At 39.8% G+C, this 18,534-nt stretch overlaps 3 protein-coding genes and 1 long non-coding RNA gene across 5 annotated transcripts in view; 2 read left to right on the forward strand and 2 right to left on the reverse strand.

The window, feature by feature from the left end:
• The window catches only part of LOC139537766 (serine/threonine-protein kinase 32A-like), a 70,969-nt gene extending 64,831 nt beyond the window's left edge, over positions 1 to 6,138 (reverse strand). The window contains exons 1-2 of one of the 2 annotated variants that reach the window (XM_071339517.1): positions 5,641 to 6,138; positions 2,268 to 2,525 (exon numbers count right to left, since the gene is read on the reverse strand). In XM_071339517.1, coding sequence (XP_071195618.1) covers positions 2,268 to 2,319 — 52 coding nt within the window. In that variant the 5' untranslated portion in view covers positions 2,320 to 2,525; positions 5,641 to 6,138. Of the gene's footprint in view, positions 1 to 2,267; positions 2,526 to 4,980; positions 5,360 to 5,640 lie in introns of those variants that run through there. The other variant, XM_071339518.1, reaches the window with a different exon arrangement.
• On the forward strand, positions 5,496 to 15,367 carry LOC139537767 (cytokine-like protein 1). Its single transcript, XM_071339519.1, has 5 exons — positions 5,496 to 5,695; positions 13,897 to 13,951; positions 14,424 to 14,468; positions 14,657 to 14,803; positions 15,232 to 15,367. The coding sequence occupies exons 3-5, from the start codon at positions 14,433 to 14,435 to the stop codon at positions 15,298 to 15,300; spliced, it is 252 nt and encodes an 83-aa protein (XP_071195620.1). The 5' UTR covers positions 5,496 to 5,695; positions 13,897 to 13,951; positions 14,424 to 14,432; the 3' UTR covers positions 15,301 to 15,367.
• On the reverse strand, positions 13,962 to 18,308 carry LOC139537768 (uncharacterized). The gene is made up of 3 exons (XR_011667597.1): positions 18,037 to 18,308; positions 15,209 to 15,308; positions 13,962 to 14,871 (listed from the first exon to the last, which is right to left on the reverse strand). It is a non-coding gene; the product is annotated as an uncharacterized lncRNA (long non-coding RNA).
• stk10 (serine/threonine kinase 10) overlaps positions 16,172 to 18,534 on the forward strand; it is a 54,937-nt gene continuing 52,574 nt past the window's right edge. The window contains exon 1 of the mRNA XM_071339509.1: positions 16,172 to 16,813. Coding sequence (XP_071195610.1) covers positions 16,655 to 16,813 — 159 coding nt within the window. The 5' untranslated portion in view covers positions 16,172 to 16,654. The remainder of the gene's footprint in view (positions 16,814 to 18,534) is intronic.

Raw genomic sequence — 18,534 nt, forward strand, 5'->3', positions numbered from 1 at the left:
GTAAGCCCAAAGGATTGCATATATTTACATGTAGAACACTATATTATAGGAATTATACTATAGGATCTCTATGACACAATGTCTGCATACCTGTAGTATAATTTATGGACATTTTTGTAGGGGTTGATAATGTTTTTGAAAGGGAAAATCAAGTCTGAAATTTCAAATTGGAAATTACAAACTTCAGAAACCTTTTTAAAACTCAAATACACTACAAGCTTTAAATTTCCTGCATTACAGGAAAGTTATAATGCAACAGGGTGATCAAATTTAGATCCTACACCTGTACCATTACATTGTTCAGAAACACATAGCTAACGTTTAAGTCTTTGAGAAATAATGTTAGTAACTGTGGATTTACCAATGCTTACATTTCTGTTTATTTATCTTCTTCATCCGTTTGTTCAATCTGTCATATTCATTTTTGGTATAGAGGCTACTGGAATACACTCAGAGAAGCTTATACAGGCAAAGACAGATCAAACAGGATGAATTTCAAATAATCCCCATTGCCCACTTTATAACAGGTTGGCCTGGGTCATTACCAAGGGAGAACGACTGACCCCTCTCATTGAAGCCATGGAAGTTCAAAGGTGACTGCGGTACTGCATAGTAAATGGAAAAATTGCAGTCTTCGTGGTGACTCTTCATGTAAATGAAAAAATGTTTTGAAGACATTCATGGTTCTAATACACCAGGTGTACACTGAATGTACAAAACATTAAGTTGCACCCCCTTTAACCCTCAGAACATCCTCAATTCGTAAGGGCATGGACTCTACAAGGTGCCGACAGCGTTCCACAGGGATACTGGCCCATGTTGCCTCCAATGCTTCCCACAGTTGTGTTAAGTTGGCTGGATGTCTTTTGGGTGGTGGACCACTCTTGATTCAAACGGGAAACTGGTGCGTCTGGCACCTATTACCATACCCCCCGCTCAAAGACACTTAAATATTTTGTCTTGCCCATTCACCCTTTGAATGGCACACATACACAATCCATGTCTCAACTGTCTCAAGGCTTAAAAATACTTCTTTAACCTGTCTCCTCCCCTTCATCTACACTGATTGAAGTGGATTTAACACGTTTTATTTTTATTTAACCAGATAGGCTAGTTGAGAACAAGTTCTCATTTGCAACTGCGACCTGGCCAAGATAAAGCATAGCAATTCTACACATACAACAACACAGAGTTACACATGGAATAAACAAAACATACAGTCAATAATACAGCTGAAAAAAATAAAACAAAAGTCTATATACAGTGAGTGCAAATGAGGTAAGATATACAGTGAGTGCAAATGAGGTAAGATAAGGGAGTTAAGGCAATAAATAGGCCATGGTGGCAAAGTAATTACAATATAGCAATTAAACACTGGAATGGTAGATGTGCAGAAGATGAATGTGCAAGTAGAGATACTGGGGTGCAAAGGAGCAAGATAAATAAATAAATACAGTATGGGGATGAGGTAGATAGATGGACTGTTTACAGATGGGCTATGTACAGGTGCAGTGATCTGTGAGCTGCTCTGACAGCTGGTGCTTAAAGCTAGTGAGGGAGATATGGGTGCTGCTATGGTGACCAGTAAGCTGAGATAAGGCGGGGCTTTACCTAGCAGAGACTTGTAGATAACCTGTAGCCAGTGGGTTTGGCAACAAGTATGAAGCGAGGGCCAACCAACGAGAGCGTACAGGTCGCAGTGGTAGGTAGTGTATGGGGCTTTGACAAAACGGATGGCACTGTGATAGACTGCATCCAATTTGTTGAGTAGAGTGTTGGAGGCTATTTTATAGATGATGTCATCTATAAAGTCGAGGATCGGTAGGATGGTCAGTTTTACGAGGGTATGTTTGGTAGCATGAGTGAAGGATGCTTTGTTGCGATATAGGAAGCCGATTCTAGATTTAATTTTGGATTGAGTGACATCAATAAGGGATCATTGCTTTGACCTGGATTCACCTGGCCAATCCATGTCATGGAATGTTTGTACACTCAGTGTATGTCCTTCTTGAACAGATTATTTTAAAATCGCACATAGAAGAAGTTATAAGGATAATTTAGTTACTCAATGAGTAGGAGCAGCACTGAGGTAGCCTTCAAAGTCACATCCCGGAATAGCTCAAAATGAGCGTGTTATGTCTCATGAGACCCCATCTTAACCGGCTTCATTTGGCTTCAATGTGATATTGAGTCTTCACATAGGAATGAATGGTGTCACGTGATCGATGGCTTTGTCCATTCATATACAGTCATTGGTCATTACTCACTCTCCTCTGTGTCATCGGTGACAGGAGCCTTGTTGGACTGTCCCAGCCCCATGTCTGTTCCCGTATTCCCCAGCCAAGCAGGTCCCTTTCAACTCAGCATGGAATAGCTCTCCCACAGCCAGGGAGACATAGCCTGGAGCCTGGGCTGGACCACCCTACCTAGATACACCAGTCCGTGTATTGGAACTTGGCCACTCTTCTCGGTACTACACCTAGTGGTGTGAATCTATCTCTGACCACCCTCAACAGGAGCCCAACCTATATGGGAGAAAAGCAAACACATATGGTTTGAGACAACACATCATGGTAACGCTCTACTTGTGTTGGGTGGAGAGATTGTCAAAAGATCCTCTTTCCGATTGTGAACTTGCCGAATTCTTCGAAAGAGTATAGACTACTTTCATATAACCATAAGGAAGTTGATACCTTGGAAACTGGCTGACTAATCAGGCAAGCTAAATACATTCTCTGAAATGCTTAATTATTGTATAGTACTCATTCTTGTTTGAGGATAACATAAAATATGAGGATAGAAAATAATACTTTCAGTAAGATTCTTCCTTTTTTTCTTGTTCATTAATTTTTTTGCAGTAGGTCAGGGGAAAGTTGTGAGGCACATTGACGGCACAATGTGTAAATACATGCTAAGTGCATGGTACAGATGTAGGATCTTAATTTGAGCCAGTTTGCTACAGCATGAAAATAATCCGGCAGCAACAGGAAATGTGAATTCTTATGTGGATTATATATAATGGATTTTTTTTTGTAGGGTTTGATACATTTTTCATCAGGGCAAATCAAGTCTGACATTTTAAAGTGGAAATTACAAACATTAGAAGCCTTTTTAAACCCTGAATACGTTACAATTTTGCATTTCCTGCCATGCAGGAAAATTCTCAGCAACAAAAGAGTAATCAAATTAAGATCCTACATCTGTAAACAGGGTTGGGTAGGTTACTTTCTTAATGCAATCCATTACAGTTGCTAGTCCAAAATTGTCCTCAATTTACCTTTTGGTTTACCCAAAGAAGGCACATGATGCCGAAACGTTGGTGTTTTTTTTTCTACCCAATAAATGAATGGGAGGTTATACATATGGAGTGTGCGTCTCTCTTTGTTTTTATAGCTTACAGTTTATTCACCGTTAGTCAGCACCTCTACACTAAATATTTTTTTCTGGGTGTGCGCCAGCTCATGCTCTTTATTAGACTATTACCCAAATTTAGTAACATAATCTGAGTACTTTCAGTTACTTTTGGATTACTTTCCCCTTAAGAGGCATTAGAAGAAGACAAAAAGGATCCATCAAATGCATTTGGAGTGTCTTCCTAACGGTGTCTGACTTGTGGTCAGATTTGCTAAGGTGGAACAAACTTAAACTTTTAACTTTTTTCAATGTTAAATTGAATGTCATTGAGAAAACAGAAAGGTGTCATAAAGTATTATTTTTCTGCAAATATCCTTTCTGAATTTAAAAGTAATCCAAGAGGTAATCATATAGTTTATCAAAAGTATCTGTCATCTTATTACAATATTTTAGCTTTTAACCGAACTGATTAGTTACAGTTACAGTAAAAAAAGATAAATAATCTGGTTAATTGATTATTACTCAATCACTAGCAGGACATGTAATCAGTTACTCCCCAACCCTGGCTGTAAGTGATTCATCTCAACACCCAGAACCAAATGCAGTCACTAGACACTAATAATAGATTAAAGACACTAGGAATAGCTTAAAAACACTAGTAATAGATTAAAGACACGAGTAATAGCTTAAAGACACTAGTAATAGCTTAAAGACACTAGTAATAGATTAAAGACACTAGTAATAGATTAAAGGCACTAGTAATAGCTTAAAAACACTAGTAATAGATTAAAGACACGAGTGATAGCTTAAAGACACTAGTAATAGCTTAAAGACACTAGTAATAGATTAAAGACACTAGTAATAGATTAAAGACACTAGTAATAGATTAAAGACACTAATAATAGATTAAAGACACTAGTAATAGATTAAATACACTAGTAATAGATTAAAGACACTAGTAATAGATTAAAGACACAAGTAATAGATTAAAGACACTAGTAATAGCTTAAAAACACTAGTAATAGATTAAAGACACTAGTAATAGATTAAAGACACAAGTAATAGATTAAAGGCAGAAAATAGGTCTAGTTCAAAATTATCCAATAAAGTCCCCCAAACTGTAGGCCTACAATACATATATTTACCCAAGTAGGCTAAATAACCTCCATAAAAGTGTACTTTATTCAGTTTAATACATTTCAATTAGCACATGCTACAAAATAACTATTTATTTATTTTACTAGGCAAGTCAGTTAAGAACACATTCTTATTTACAATGAGGGCCTTGGAACAAGCTGTCAAAGGCTTGTCAGCCTTGTTCAGGAGCAGAAGGACAGATTTTTACCCTGTCAGCTCGGGGATTCGCTCTAGGAACCTTTCAGTTACTGGCCCAACACTCTAACCACTAGGCTACCTGCTGCCTACAAAATAAGTAAGTACAAATAGTTTACTTTCTGAAGGATAATATAAAAGTCAACTTTTTGGGGGCCATCTCATCTCTCTTGTCGCCTGTGCATCCAGCAAAGTGATGAATAATATGAAATTGGAGAACATTAGGTTTCTGCTTCTTCCCACCTTTCTTTGATTTATAGTTTGAGGGTGTAAAATAATAGAAATTCCACAAACCGTCCCCATACCATCCAGGGCAGGAGGCATACTGTAGAACTATAAAGGAGGACGCAAAACTTCAGCTCCCACGTACGTAGCTTGCTTGCACCGTTCAATGTCATCCCTACGGTGTACCTCGAGTCAAATACAGACAGGTACAACAAGCAGTCCGATTAAAACCGGCATTTTTTCACCATATATGTGTCATTCTAACGATAATTTCGATTCAAATTGAACATAGTGAAAATTACTTAGTATGCACAGCACAAAGCCTGTCTTCTAGTTTACTGCAATATCATCCCATGTATGATTCAGCCTACCGTGGGCATTCAGAAAAATAAGACTGCACTCACTCTATTACAACTGGATGTAAGCTGAATGCAAACTTAATATTTGCATTTGAGTGGTCGCCTAGCGGTAGGCTACAAACAAACTAACATTTGTGATTTTGCAGTCCAATATGAATGTCATATATGGTATCCTTGATAAGGTCACCCTAGTCAATTTAAGAAACATATTGCTAACTACTTCCAGTGAACGGTGCTGAAGTAGCCTAGACAATGAAACCGCATTGCCGACTTTGAGCGGGGTAGATGGAGGGCATTCCGCTTAGTATCCAGTGAAACAATAGAAAGCATGCGCTGAATAGTCATTCAAGCAGACACCATCACAACCTACCTTCAAATGCCGCGGGCCTTGGAGAGAAATAACATGTCCAGATAAAATATAAAAGGTAAGCCTATTTAAAAATATGAGAACAGCTCACGGCATCAATTGCTTGAGGACGACGCATGCGGATACCTGCCACGACCCACGAACAGGACTGTCTGAAACGATCAGGGAAAGATGCGCAGATTGATTGCCAAAAAAATCTAAAGTGCAATGAAAGTTGTCTTATTATCTAAACTGTTCGCTCAACATTATTGTTGTCACTGAGGATATAATTGTATCATGAAGCAGAAACAGAAAACTGTTACATGTTGCACGAGATCAGCAGACGGCAGAATAAGGCAGACATCAGTTCAGACTTCACACACCAGTATCCCGACTGGACTACAGGCTACTTGGCGCTACGCTGTTTACGCTTCGAACAGGGACAGGGCTTACGCAAAATAGTACGCAGCATCCTCTGGATATGTGTGCCACAAAAGTTCAACATTCACCTTCTGCTACTATTTCTGTCAAGCCGTCTACGCATACAGTTTGACGCATACGTTCGATAAATCCATCGTATGCACCATACAGAATGCACTGCAACTGCCTCTAAAACGCAATGCTGCAAGGCAAACGCAGCGTTTCATTGGAAATGTATGTAATTATTGTGTACCAAAATGAAATGACGCTGTCGGTGTGATCGAAGCACTAGAACTCCCTCCTCGCGCGTCTCGCAACGTGAATGTAGCCAAGCCTACTCACCCTCGCCGTATAATTTTTATGAGCCAATTTCTTCTCAGGTGTATAGTATTTATGTTAAGTAATTATATTTTCACATGACCCAAAATGTGGAAATTGTATTAAATTTTTTGGGGGGTGAACACCTTCATAATTAATTAATTCTGTAATAAACCATTAATAAATTGGATATGAGCAGTCAACCCATTTAGCATACCATACCAAAATCTAGCACACCAATGACTATGCAATGTTATAATCAAATCATTAAAGATAACCTTATGAGGTTACACTCATAGCCTAATGGATTGCATGTTCTTCATAAATGGATTACATGCTCTTATTATTATCATGAACAATAATATGTTAATTTTCACCTCATTCACATCTTCAGTTCAATTATAGCAGAGATAGGAACCCACTGGGCATAGATGTCACTTCAAAGTCTATTCCACGTTGGTTCAACGTAGTTTTATTGAAATGTTGTGGAAACAACGTTGATTCAACCAGTATGTGCCCAGTGGGAATGGACAACTTTGGGACAGATAGAGTTCTCACTGTGTAACACTTTGGTGCGGTGTCCAATATCTGTCAAGCCGTGAGTTGAGGTGGCATTAACTAATGGCTCCATAAAGTGCAACCGTGAGGAATAGCATGGCCCTGCCACTTCCTAATTGTATGGTCCTTTCCAAGGTCATGGGATTGACTGGGTGAGGGACTTGCTTACAGTGAGTGCACACTCTATTTCTACTGGTGGAAAATGCCAAAATGATTTCAGTCCAAACTATCAATTTTCATGAGACCAGGGCCCGTATCTACAAAGTGTCTCAGAGTATGTCTCAGAGTATGTGTGCTGATCTAGGATCAGTTTGTTTCTTGTAGATCATAGTTAATAAGATTATAAGGACAGGTTAGGACCTGATCTTAGATCAGCACTAATACCCTGATTTGCTGTGTGGATATGGGCCCAGGGTTCACCCCTCCACGCGCAGGGGAAACTTGTCATGGCTAGAAGTGATCCAGCTTTTGTCAAATTAATGTCAAAAGTTGATTTTTTATTTAATTTTAGCTAACCCTAAACCTTTTCCTAACATTAACCACATTTTCCTAACTTGCTACATTAATTCTACTAACCTCCTGCGTACATTTTCTTAATTAACCTGCTACGAAAAGTAAAATCCGACTTAAAATTATTATTATTTTTAAATGATGTATATCATAGTTAATATATATATATATATATATATATATACAATACCAGTCAAAATAAGTTTGGACACACCTACTCATTCAAGGGTTTTTCTTGATTTTTACTGTTTTATACATTGTAGAATAATAGTGAAGACATAAAAACTATAAAATAGCTGTCACGCCCTGGCCTTAGTTATCTTTATTTTCTGTAATATTTTGGTTAGGTCAGGGTGTGACAGGGGGGATGTTTGTGTTTTTGTCTTGTCTTGGGTGGTTGTAGTGTCTAGGGGGTTTTGTTAGAGTGTATGGGTTTGTGTTGAGTGTAGGTGTCTAGGTATGTCTATGGTTGCCTGAATGGTTCTCAATCAGAGACAGCTGTCATTCATTGTCTCTGATTGGGAGCCATATTTAAGGTAGCCATAGGCATTGTGCTGTTGTGGGTAATTGTCTATGTTTAACGTTTGTAGCTTGTGTATGCACAAACGTTTGTAGCTTCACGGTTGTTTTGTAAAAGTGTTCGTTTTCGTGTTTCGTCTTCTGAAAATAAAATATGTATTTCTCTCACGCTGCGCCTTGGTCCACTCTTCTGCCTCATTACGACGATCGTGACAATAGCACATATTGGAGTCTTAAACAGTGTTAAACAAATCAAAATATATTTTACATTTGAGATTCTTCAAAGTAGCCACCCTTTGCCTTGATGGCAGCTTTGCACACTCTTGGCATTCTCTCAACCAGCTTCACCTGGAATGCTTTTCCAACCATCTTGAAGGAGTTCCCAAATATGCTGAGCACTTGTTGTCTGTTTTTCCTTCATTCTGCGGTTCAACTCATTCCAAACCATCTCAATTGGGTTGAGGTCGGGTGATTGTGGAGGCCAGGTCATCTGATGCAGCACTCCATCACTCTCCTTCTTGGTCAAATAGCTCTTACACAGCCTGGAAGTTTGTTTTGGGTCATTGTTCTGTCAAAAAACAAAAGTCCCACTAAGCGCAAACCAGCGTATCGCTGCAGAATGATGTGGTAGCCATGCTGATTAAGTGTGCCTTGAACTCTAAATGAATCACTGACAGTGTCACCAGCAAAGCACCCCCACACCATCACACCTCCTCCTCCATGCTTCACGGTGGGAACCACACATGCAGAGATGATCCATTCACCTACTCTGCGTCTCACAAAGACACGGCGGTTGGAACCAAAAATCTCAAATTTGGACTCATCAGACCAAAGGACAGATTTCCACTGGTCTAATGTCCATTGCTGGTGTTTCTTGTCCACAGCAAGTCTCTTCTTATTATTGGTGTCTAATAGTAGTCGTTTCTTTGCAGCAATTCAACCTTGAAGGCCTGATTCACACAGTCTCCTCTGAACAGTTGATGTTGAGATGTGTCTGTTACTTGAACTCTGTGAAGCATTTATTTTGACTGCAATTTCTGAGGCTGGTAACTCTAATGAACGTATCCTCCGCAAGAGAGGTAACTCTGTCACGCCCTGACCGTGAGTTGTGGGCATTCTATGTTTTGTGTTTCTATGTTTTTCTATTTCTATGTTTTGGCCAGGTATGGTTCTCAATCAGGGACAGCTGTCTATCGTTGTCTCTGTTTGGGAACCATACTTAGGTAGCTATTTTTTCCACCTTTGTTTGTGGGAAGTTTCCACCTTTGTTTTGTTTAGGGCACATAGTCTGTAGCTTCACGGTTAGTTTTTGTCGTGTTTGTTGTTTTGTTAGGCGTCATTTTTATCAATAAAGAGAAAATGTACGCTCACCACGCTGCACCTTGGTCCTCTTTTTCCAACGGCCGTGACACTCTGGGTCTTCCTTTCCTGTGGCGGTCCTCATGAGAGCCAGTTTCATCATTGCGCGTGATGGTTTTTGCGACTGCACTTGAAGAAATTTTCTGGATTGACTGACCTTCAAGGCTTAAATTAATAATGGACTGTCATTTCTCTTTGCTTATTTGAGCTGTTCTTGCGTATAATATGGACTTGGTCTTTTACCAAATAGGGTTATCTTCTGAATACACCCCCTACATTGTCACAAAACAACTGATTGGCTCAAACGCATTAAGAAAAAAAGAAATTCCACAAATTAACTTTTAACAAGGCACAACGATTAATTGAAATGCATTCCAGGTGACTACCTCATGAAGCTGGTTAAGAGAAACCCAAGAGTGTGCAAGCTGTCAAAGCAAAGGGTGGCTAATTTGAATAATCTAGCATTTTAAATATATTTTGATTTGTTTAACAGTTTTCTGGTTACTACATGATTCCATATGTGTTATTTCATAGATCTCTTCACTATTATTCTACAATGTAGAAAATAGTAAAAAATAAAGAAAAATCCTGGAATGAGTAGGTGTGTCCAAACTTTTGACTGGTACTGTATATATTTTTGTTTCTGTTTTGCGTGTTATTTTGGCATTAATACGTGTCACATATCAGTTTGCAAACAATGTCAAATAAATAAAAACTCATTGAGTTACTAAAGCCACATACAAACATGGTCTCTTTTTAGCTTTCTAGAGTAAGGCAGCTCCAACATGCAGGTGTTCCAGCCTACCTCAGTGCTTTCTGTGGTGGTGGGGCAGCCAGCGGAAAATACGGAGCGTAGGGGTTGGTAATGCTCTCTAGTTGCACTGTGATTGGCTCAGTGTTCTGTCACTCATGGGAACACTACGTCGCCACAAAATGTACGGGTAGAGATAGAAAATTCAAGCCCCTTGGGTGCTGCCATAGACATACATTAGGGCTTCCGAGTGGTGCAGCGGTCTAAGGCACTGCATATCAGTGCTAGAGGTGTCACTACAGACCCTGGTTTGATTTCAGGCTGTATCACAACCGGCCGTGATTGGTAGTCCCATAGGGTGGCGCACAATTGGCCCAGCGTCATTAGGGTTTGACTGCGGTAGGTCATCATTGTAAATAAGAATTTGTTCTTGACTGACTTGCCTAGTTAAATAAAGGTTAAATAAATAAATGAACAGAAGTGCCCATCCAAGAAGGCTTAAGGTAATTGGACACAGATAAAATCACCTTATATCTATCTACCTTAGCTTTGATGGGCTGATCATGTCAACATCATACTTTCAAAATCTTAGCTAGCAAACTAGACAAGCAGTCATCTTCATGCATCAAGTCAGCAATCTACAGGAAAATCCTTTTCAATCCATGTCACATGAAGAGAAATGATAGATAACCGTATCGGTGCTCATCGGCCATTTGACGTAAACATTACACAACAAGTTGGAAATCACAAATTCAACAATGCTGAGGCCCCAGTGCAGCCCTGGGTTCGATCCCAAGCTGTGTCACCGTGACTGGGAGACCCCCAGCCTCCTCCGGGTCAGGGGAGGGTTTGGCAAATGTCTTGTATGCTGCTGCATAAATAATGTAATATGCCAGGGAGATATGTATACTGTAGCTATGAAAGTAATACTAAGTGTATGTTGTGTACTAAGCTGTTAGTAGACCATGTGCCTCACCCTAATAATTTGCTCCCTTTTCATCTCATAACTTAGCCTACTGTTCTGACTTGGTGGTGCACATGTAGCCTACAGCCTGTTTTAGAGAAATGTCATCATCGAATATTGTAAGAGTTTTCATTGTCTGCTTATATGCCCCCTTTATTTATCCTACGGTTCTGAGTTGGTGTACCGGGAGAATACTGTAAGAACGGCCCATGTTCTGTCCCGTACATTTCAAAAGTGTTGAACAAATAGTTATTTTTACTACGTCCGTCCTAGCGCGTTCATTAATGTCTTAATCGAAATGACAGATTGCCTCCTATCCACTCATCGTCCCTTATGCCATAGTTTGTACATCTCAATTGTCAGTAGAAACCATAATTGTTTAGGCAAGTCTGCCATATCAGCTATTTTTTTTTAAAGTCAGTAAATGAGGCTGAATTAACTGTTTCTCTGCCAGACAAGGTTCCGCTGATAGGCAGGTGTAGCAGTGGTAGGTAAGGCGTTGGGACTGCTGTTGGGACTCGGCTGTTGGGACTCTATATGTAGGCCCTAACAGTTTGTCACCCCCGTTTGCCACCGTTATAGTGAAATTCATGTATTGTTTAGTGTTGTGTAGTGGCTTTGCTGGCATGCATCTACATTATAATTTGTTTTTGATTGCCTCACCAAGATTTACATGTTAAAATCACCACTGCTCGGGCAACTGGCACTCAAAATCAAAATGAATTAAAATCAGACCAGATCACCATTAAATAGTTGGCCCATCAGAAATAATATTTTTGATTACATGAATTATGATGCCCTGTCATGCCACACCTGCTGTTTATTGGTAATCATTGTGCTGTTTATTGTTATTCACTGTGCTGTATATTGCTATTCACTGTGCTGTTCATCGGTATTCACTGTGCTGTTTATCGGTATTCACCGTGCTGTTTATTGGTATTCACTGTGCTGTTTAACGGTATTCACTGTGCTGTTTATTGGTATTCACTGTGCTGTTTAACGGTATTCACTGTGCTGTTTATTGGTATTCACTGTGCTGTTTAACGGTATTCACTGTGCTGTTTATTGGTATTCACTGTGCTGTTTATCGGTATTCACTGTGCTGTTTATCAGTATTCACTGTGCTGTTTATTGGTATTCACTGTGCTGTTTATTGGTATTCACTGTGCTGTTTAACGGTATTCACTGTGCTGTTTATTGGTATTCACTGTGCTGTTTATCAGTATTCACTGTGCTGTTTATCAGTATTCACTGTGCTGTTTATCAGTATTCACTGTGCTGTTTATCAGTATTCACTGTGCTGTTTATCAGTATTCACTGTGCTGTTTATCAGTATTCACTGTGCTGTTTATCAGTATTCACTGTGCTGTTTATTGGTATTCACTGTGCTGTTTATCAGTATTCACTGTGCTGTTTATCAGTATTCACTGTGCTGTTTATCAGTATTCACCCGTGGGCACTGTTACAAAACTGTAAGTAGTCTGTAGTTAATTATTATATATATTTTTTTACATATAAGTAAGTCTTGGTTTTTCATTTCATAGAAATAATCATATTAGCTTTAATAAATGGAGGGATAGAAGGAAGGAGTCCTCCCTTGCAGTGCTGATAGCGGTTTTGATGGGTGTGATCCTTAAAAGAGCCTCTCTAGCTACAGAGGATTCCCTGGAAGTGGAGTCATACACAGAGGTAGTGTGTGAAATTAGCCCCACCTAGTGGATAGCTCTCTCAAAAATATAATTAAATTAACCCATGACAGCTACCCATGATAGTCCCTTATCGTGTATGGACAGCTATGTTCATTTTTGCATACAGTTCTCAATGCTTTCACAATGATTAGCATAATGTTATATAGCTATACACCTACATAGGCCTATACTTACCCCCACACAATGAGTTTGAGACTGTTGTTCTTGGAAACTTCCCTTTCCTTTGTATAACATTGCTCAATATGCAAATAAAAGATGACTAGGGGCCACATTGTTCTTCTCAGAATTCCTGCATCAACATACTGACATGTTTAACTAATTTGTACGTGAATATTTATTTAGTATGGATGTCATCCAAAGGATTCACCTTGTAATAGCTGGACAATCTCTCCAAAAAATGTATCCTAAAGGAATGTAATTTAGGTAAACCATACTTAATTTGGTGTCAGATTTGTCCAAAGTTTTATTTTGTTTGGGGTGAAGCCTGATAGGCTACAATCAAAGTGCAAGATTTGAGTAAACTGAAGTGAAGAGGAAATGTAGCCAAAGTAAAACCATCGTGTGCGTTTTGGCCCACCATCAGGTTATAAAATTACAGAGTGAAAAATGTAAGATCATTTTATACATTTTAAAATGGGTTCAGGGACCAATCATAATGGATATACAAAATAAAAATGATGTGATTGGTAAATATTGTTGTGACGTTAATCAAACACCTAGCGACCGCATCAAGGGGTTCAGATCTCTTGGCATAACAGGTAACGTGTTGGCTTAACAGTTGCTGGACCCGGGTTTGAAACTCCTTGAATAGGCTACACAGGTGTCAGAAGTGGGATAGTGCCCGTGAGGCCATTGGAGAGGTGTGTACATGTGAGGCACTTGGTATAGAAAAGCGTGGGGACACACTCTCCTGAAGAAAGGGGTTTGGTCAACACCTAGGAACCTCATCAAGGGGTTTGGACCTCTTGGCGTGACGGTTAAGGTGTTGGCTTGAAAGTCGCTGGACCTTGGTTCAAGTCCCAGTCAGGGATAGCATCCACCTCTTTTTCACCATTCTGTTCTGGAATTACTGTGTTTACTTTAGTATAATGGTCACCATCCCCCTCAACATCACCACAGAATTACACATACAATAAACAATAAGAACACATTTTTTCCTTTCCCCTAAGCAGGCATGTCACTCCAGAAGTCAGGAGGTAGAACCACATAACATTAACAAAGACTTCGGTGAGTAATGATTTAAGCAACTTTATTGTTCAATTTTGTGTGTGTGTGTGTGTGTGTGTAATCTCCCCCCTTCAACACAAATTAGAACAGAGAATCAAACAAGAATAACAACAACAACAACAACAACAACAAAGGAAACCAAAAACATTCTAGTGTGTAATTGTCTTAAGATAGTAACATATCATTAGAGGATTCCTACCTGGTTATATAAAGGCCCTCCTTGTGTGTTTCACTGTGAACTATCAGCTATGGCCATTTTAGGACACACACTACTAGCACTTTCACTGGTAGCACTGGTCCTATGCTACCCTAACCCACCGACATGCTACACTAAGGTGTTGAGTATGGCTCGAGACCTCACCCATCAGGCAGCGATGATCAAGATGGAACCTGAAACTGTAAGTCCCTTACCATAGAGGGACTGAGCACTGATTGCAGTGGAGTATGCCTAATTTCTCTGTGTGTTTTCCAGAGGCGTTGCATGGCGCACATCCCACATCTCTACCTAGATGTACATGTAAGTATGACTATGGCATTGTGGAAAGTATTGTTGCAGTATTCACTGTGTACTTTTGAGATCACTATTGTGTCTGTTTAATTAAATACATTTCCCTGATGTTGAGATTGCCGAAAAGATAACTGATTTCTACGCCTGATAATTGTTGGTCTGCAACATAAGAACAGAAATTCTATTCATCTTGACAGAACGCTTGCATCATGCCGAAGATGAGGCAGTACGTCTTTCTGGTGGACGGCTTGCGTGAACTGCGCTGTGCTTACACCAGGAAAGTGCGGGTGGTGGGTCTCGCGGTCAGGCAACTGCACATGATCATGTCCCAGAGGTGTCACGGGGTAAGAGAGCGACGACTAGCATTCACAGACAGACTAGCTCTTGATCCAGGCTCCCTGTCATTCAGACTCTATGAAACAGAATGGGGAAACAGAGGAGAACCACAACAAAGCTCAGTAATAACACATAAAGATAGTACTATTATGGGTCAAAATAGTGAGCTTCATGATACAAATGATTGAAAGGACATTCTGTTCTCTGGGATCTTTTGCCATTCTACTGTATTTGGTCAAGGAAATGCATGAAGTTAAATGACCTTTCATAAAAGCAATACTCTCATATCCTCTGAAATGACATAATAGTTGTATGCTCTTTGTTAAGTCACTTTCCTCATGTTGCGTCATAGGCCTTGCACTGAGCACTGGGTTTTTGTATTTACTGGTGCATTTTAGGGCACTGGCACTCACACGCCTCATATCTCTATGTTTAGGAGCTGGTGTTCACCACTGATGACTGTACAGCCTTGGACCGCCCGCCGATGAGCTGGAGCCGGAAATGACAATGCCACTGTTTGATGGGAGGGAGAGAGAGAGAGAGAGAGGGAGAGAGAGGGAGAGAGAGAGAGGGAGAGGGAGAGAGAGGGAGGGAGGGAGGGAGGGAGGGAGGGAGGGAGGGAGAGAGAGAGGGAGGGAGGGAGGGAGGGAGGGAGGGAGGGAGGGAGGGAGGGAGGGAGGGAGGGAGGGAGAGAGAGGGAGAGAGAGATATAGTTGGTTATTACTGTGTACGATGCAGCAAAACCCTGCAATGGGGAATTCAAACAGATTTAATGACACTGTATGTTTTCTTTGACAAGTTACTTTGCAAAAAAGTACCTTAGCCTACAAATAAAAGTACATTGACGACATGTTTATGTTACATTGATGTGCTTGGCTGCTTGCTATCTATGAAAGCCTGGGTTTGAGTTGAAGCCTAAATGTTGTGCTTGTTTGTTTCTTCCTGGGCTGAAATGATTTTAATAAGACATCCTAATATGATACACTGTATGATCCATCATCCATCGTTCCAGATGTGATATGACTTCCCAAAACGTAACATTCTGGACGGCAGAATTTGTTTATTTCATCAAATATAAAATAGCCTTGTGAATTATAGTGTATAAACGACCAAAGGGACCACATAATGGCAAGACCCAGAAGACCACAACAGACAGTATGTGCTGCTGATGTACCAGTACTATGATTAAATGCCACCTAGTGGCGCTTGTGGGCTATAGAGTGCACCAAAATATACCCTTGTCTGCGTTAAAAAAGGCAAACCAAAAAGATCTCGCTCTGAAAAAGATCTGATGTTAAAAGATCTGATGTGGTTGGTCAAAAGATCAATTAGTGGAAAAAATATAATAATTGGGCTGCCTGTGTAAACTGTGTCCTAACTTCGATCACCAGTCAGTGGCCACATGCAATGGGTGGGAGCTGAACAACTTAACGCCTATCTATCTAAACTGGGACGTGAAGTTCTTCCAACTACATATATCGTGCGTAAACATAACGGATCTGGACATAGAAAACGACATTTCCATTACGGCCGCGGGAGCGACAGGGTGGGGCTTGTCTTTTTACATCGAAGCAACAATTTATCCTCGATAACTTTGCTGCAGCAGGTGGTCACCGTGTGGCAGTGGACAATCACTGTGAATGAATATGGAAATATGAAGTTGTTTTATGACAACGCGTAGACTGATATGAACTGAAGGCTTATTGTCTTACGTGAAAGGTGTGAAAAATGTTTGGTGCGTGCTTCTAGAGATCAGGTCGTTTTTTTTTGTCGGAATACTTCTTTAGTTCAACACGATTGAGTGAGACTCAAAATAATTGCTGTCTTCAGAAACTTTTATTACATTTTGCGGTGAAACTATGGCTTTTGCTAGATTAAGCCAAATACTTCGCTTGTCTTCTTTTGACATGAAAAAGAAGACAAAGCGATATGAACACGTTCATCGAGACATCAATCCTAATGACCAATGGGAAATTATCGGAGAATTGGGTGATGGAGCATTTGGAAAAGTTTACAAGGTAAGCATTATGGGTTTGTTTCAATGAACTATTATGTTAATAACATCATATAATTTTGTATGACTTCAAAGAGATGATCATGGGCAAGTTGTTGCGCACTGAGGGTAGGTGCCACTCCATTTCAGTTGAATCTGCTAGCCCACAGGGGGCACAGAGGCACGTGCCCGGTCATCAAACTTAACGTTTTGTTATTTTTTTTGTAAATAATGTAAAAAATATGTTGTTTCTCTGTAATATTACTAGCCACCTAGCAATTTTATGAAGTTAGCTCAGATAGTTCCAAATCTCCTAACTAGATACCAAGAAGTCATTTCAGGCTATCGATCAAGTTAGACTAGCAACATTCTCCAATCTATGGTCAGGCCTAGCCCCCCTCTGGTCCACCCCCAAGCCATCTTCACATACTTTGTGCCCCCTCAGATTTGTGGGGTGCATGACTCCCCTGATAGTACCTCTGCCTATTTGTCAGCCTATAAATTATTTGTAGGCACCACACAATTATATGAAAACAGATTTGCTGGCAATTATGGCATTTTTCTTATTTGGGCTGTCAAAACCGGTTCACTCATGTATCCATCTCAAACAACGTGGTTTATCAAGCTCAAGGGGAAAAAAGTTTAAATGCAAATATAGGGGTAAATTTATGCAATTTCAAAGTCTTTCATCTGCCTTTGAAATGCATACTACCAGCAACATTCTGTGCCCTATTTCTGAATGACATTTAAAATGACTTTATTCTGATCTTTCTGTAGCCATACCAACCCATTTGTGAAGTGTTTAGTTAATCTGAGTGAGCAAATGAACATGATCGTAGGTTAAAAAAAAAAAGTTAAAGGCTGAATAATTAATGTTGATTGAGTCAGTCCACAGCGTATCATAAATACCAATGCTTGTGACATCAGATTTATTAATGTTGCCACTTGGACCAGATGTTTCCATGTCAGCACATTAAGTTATTTGATTGTTTAGGTTTTATTCCTACAGTATTAAATTGGCCCATCACCAAATGATGCATTCTAACCTCCTTACTTACAGGTCTTACTAGTTCCTATAAACTAGGTGGTCTGTTAGTTTCCTGTTGGTGTACACTTGCCATCCTCGCTTTCCGATATGAAGACCACTAGCTGTGAAGGCAGTGCTACAAGTAGCTTACTCCGTTTTCTGATGTGAACAAGTGTCATGTGGGTTTTCGTTATCATCAAGAGTAAGAGATGGTTACTTACCACACCCTGAACGTTTGGACTGACAGTAGGCAGAAGGAGAAATGTCTTGAATACATTAACATTTCACAAAGTGCTGAGGGACGCACAGTAGGGAGTTCCTGGATTTGCACAGTTCAATGCACATTTAACCTCTGTCACCTCTCATCACTAACTTCATAATCATTTTGACGCTAGACTACAACTAGAATGATAATATTTGAATGTTCTTTTGTGCTGATTGTTTTCACCACTTATTGTGAACTTTGAGAGAGATGACTTTCTTTTGATGGGCAGCACACTCTGATCTAATGAGTTGCCTCTGCGCATAAAAACCACATCCTCTCTGGGCAGCTTTAAACATAAAAAAAAAAACAGTTTGTCTTCTGTGCCAATATGAATGTACCATACGATGTAATCGCAATGTTGAGATAATGTTCTTCTTTGTTTTTATGTTTATTATCTCGCTGTCATACTGTGTTCAAACCTGTTCCATCTTGCCTAGACATCTTGTCTCATTCC

The sequence above is a fragment of the Salvelinus alpinus genome, chromosome 13 (genome assembly GCF_045679555.1).
Source record: "Salvelinus alpinus chromosome 13, SLU_Salpinus.1, whole genome shotgun sequence".
Classification (NCBI taxonomy): Eukaryota; Metazoa; Chordata; class Actinopteri; order Salmoniformes; family Salmonidae; genus Salvelinus; species Salvelinus alpinus.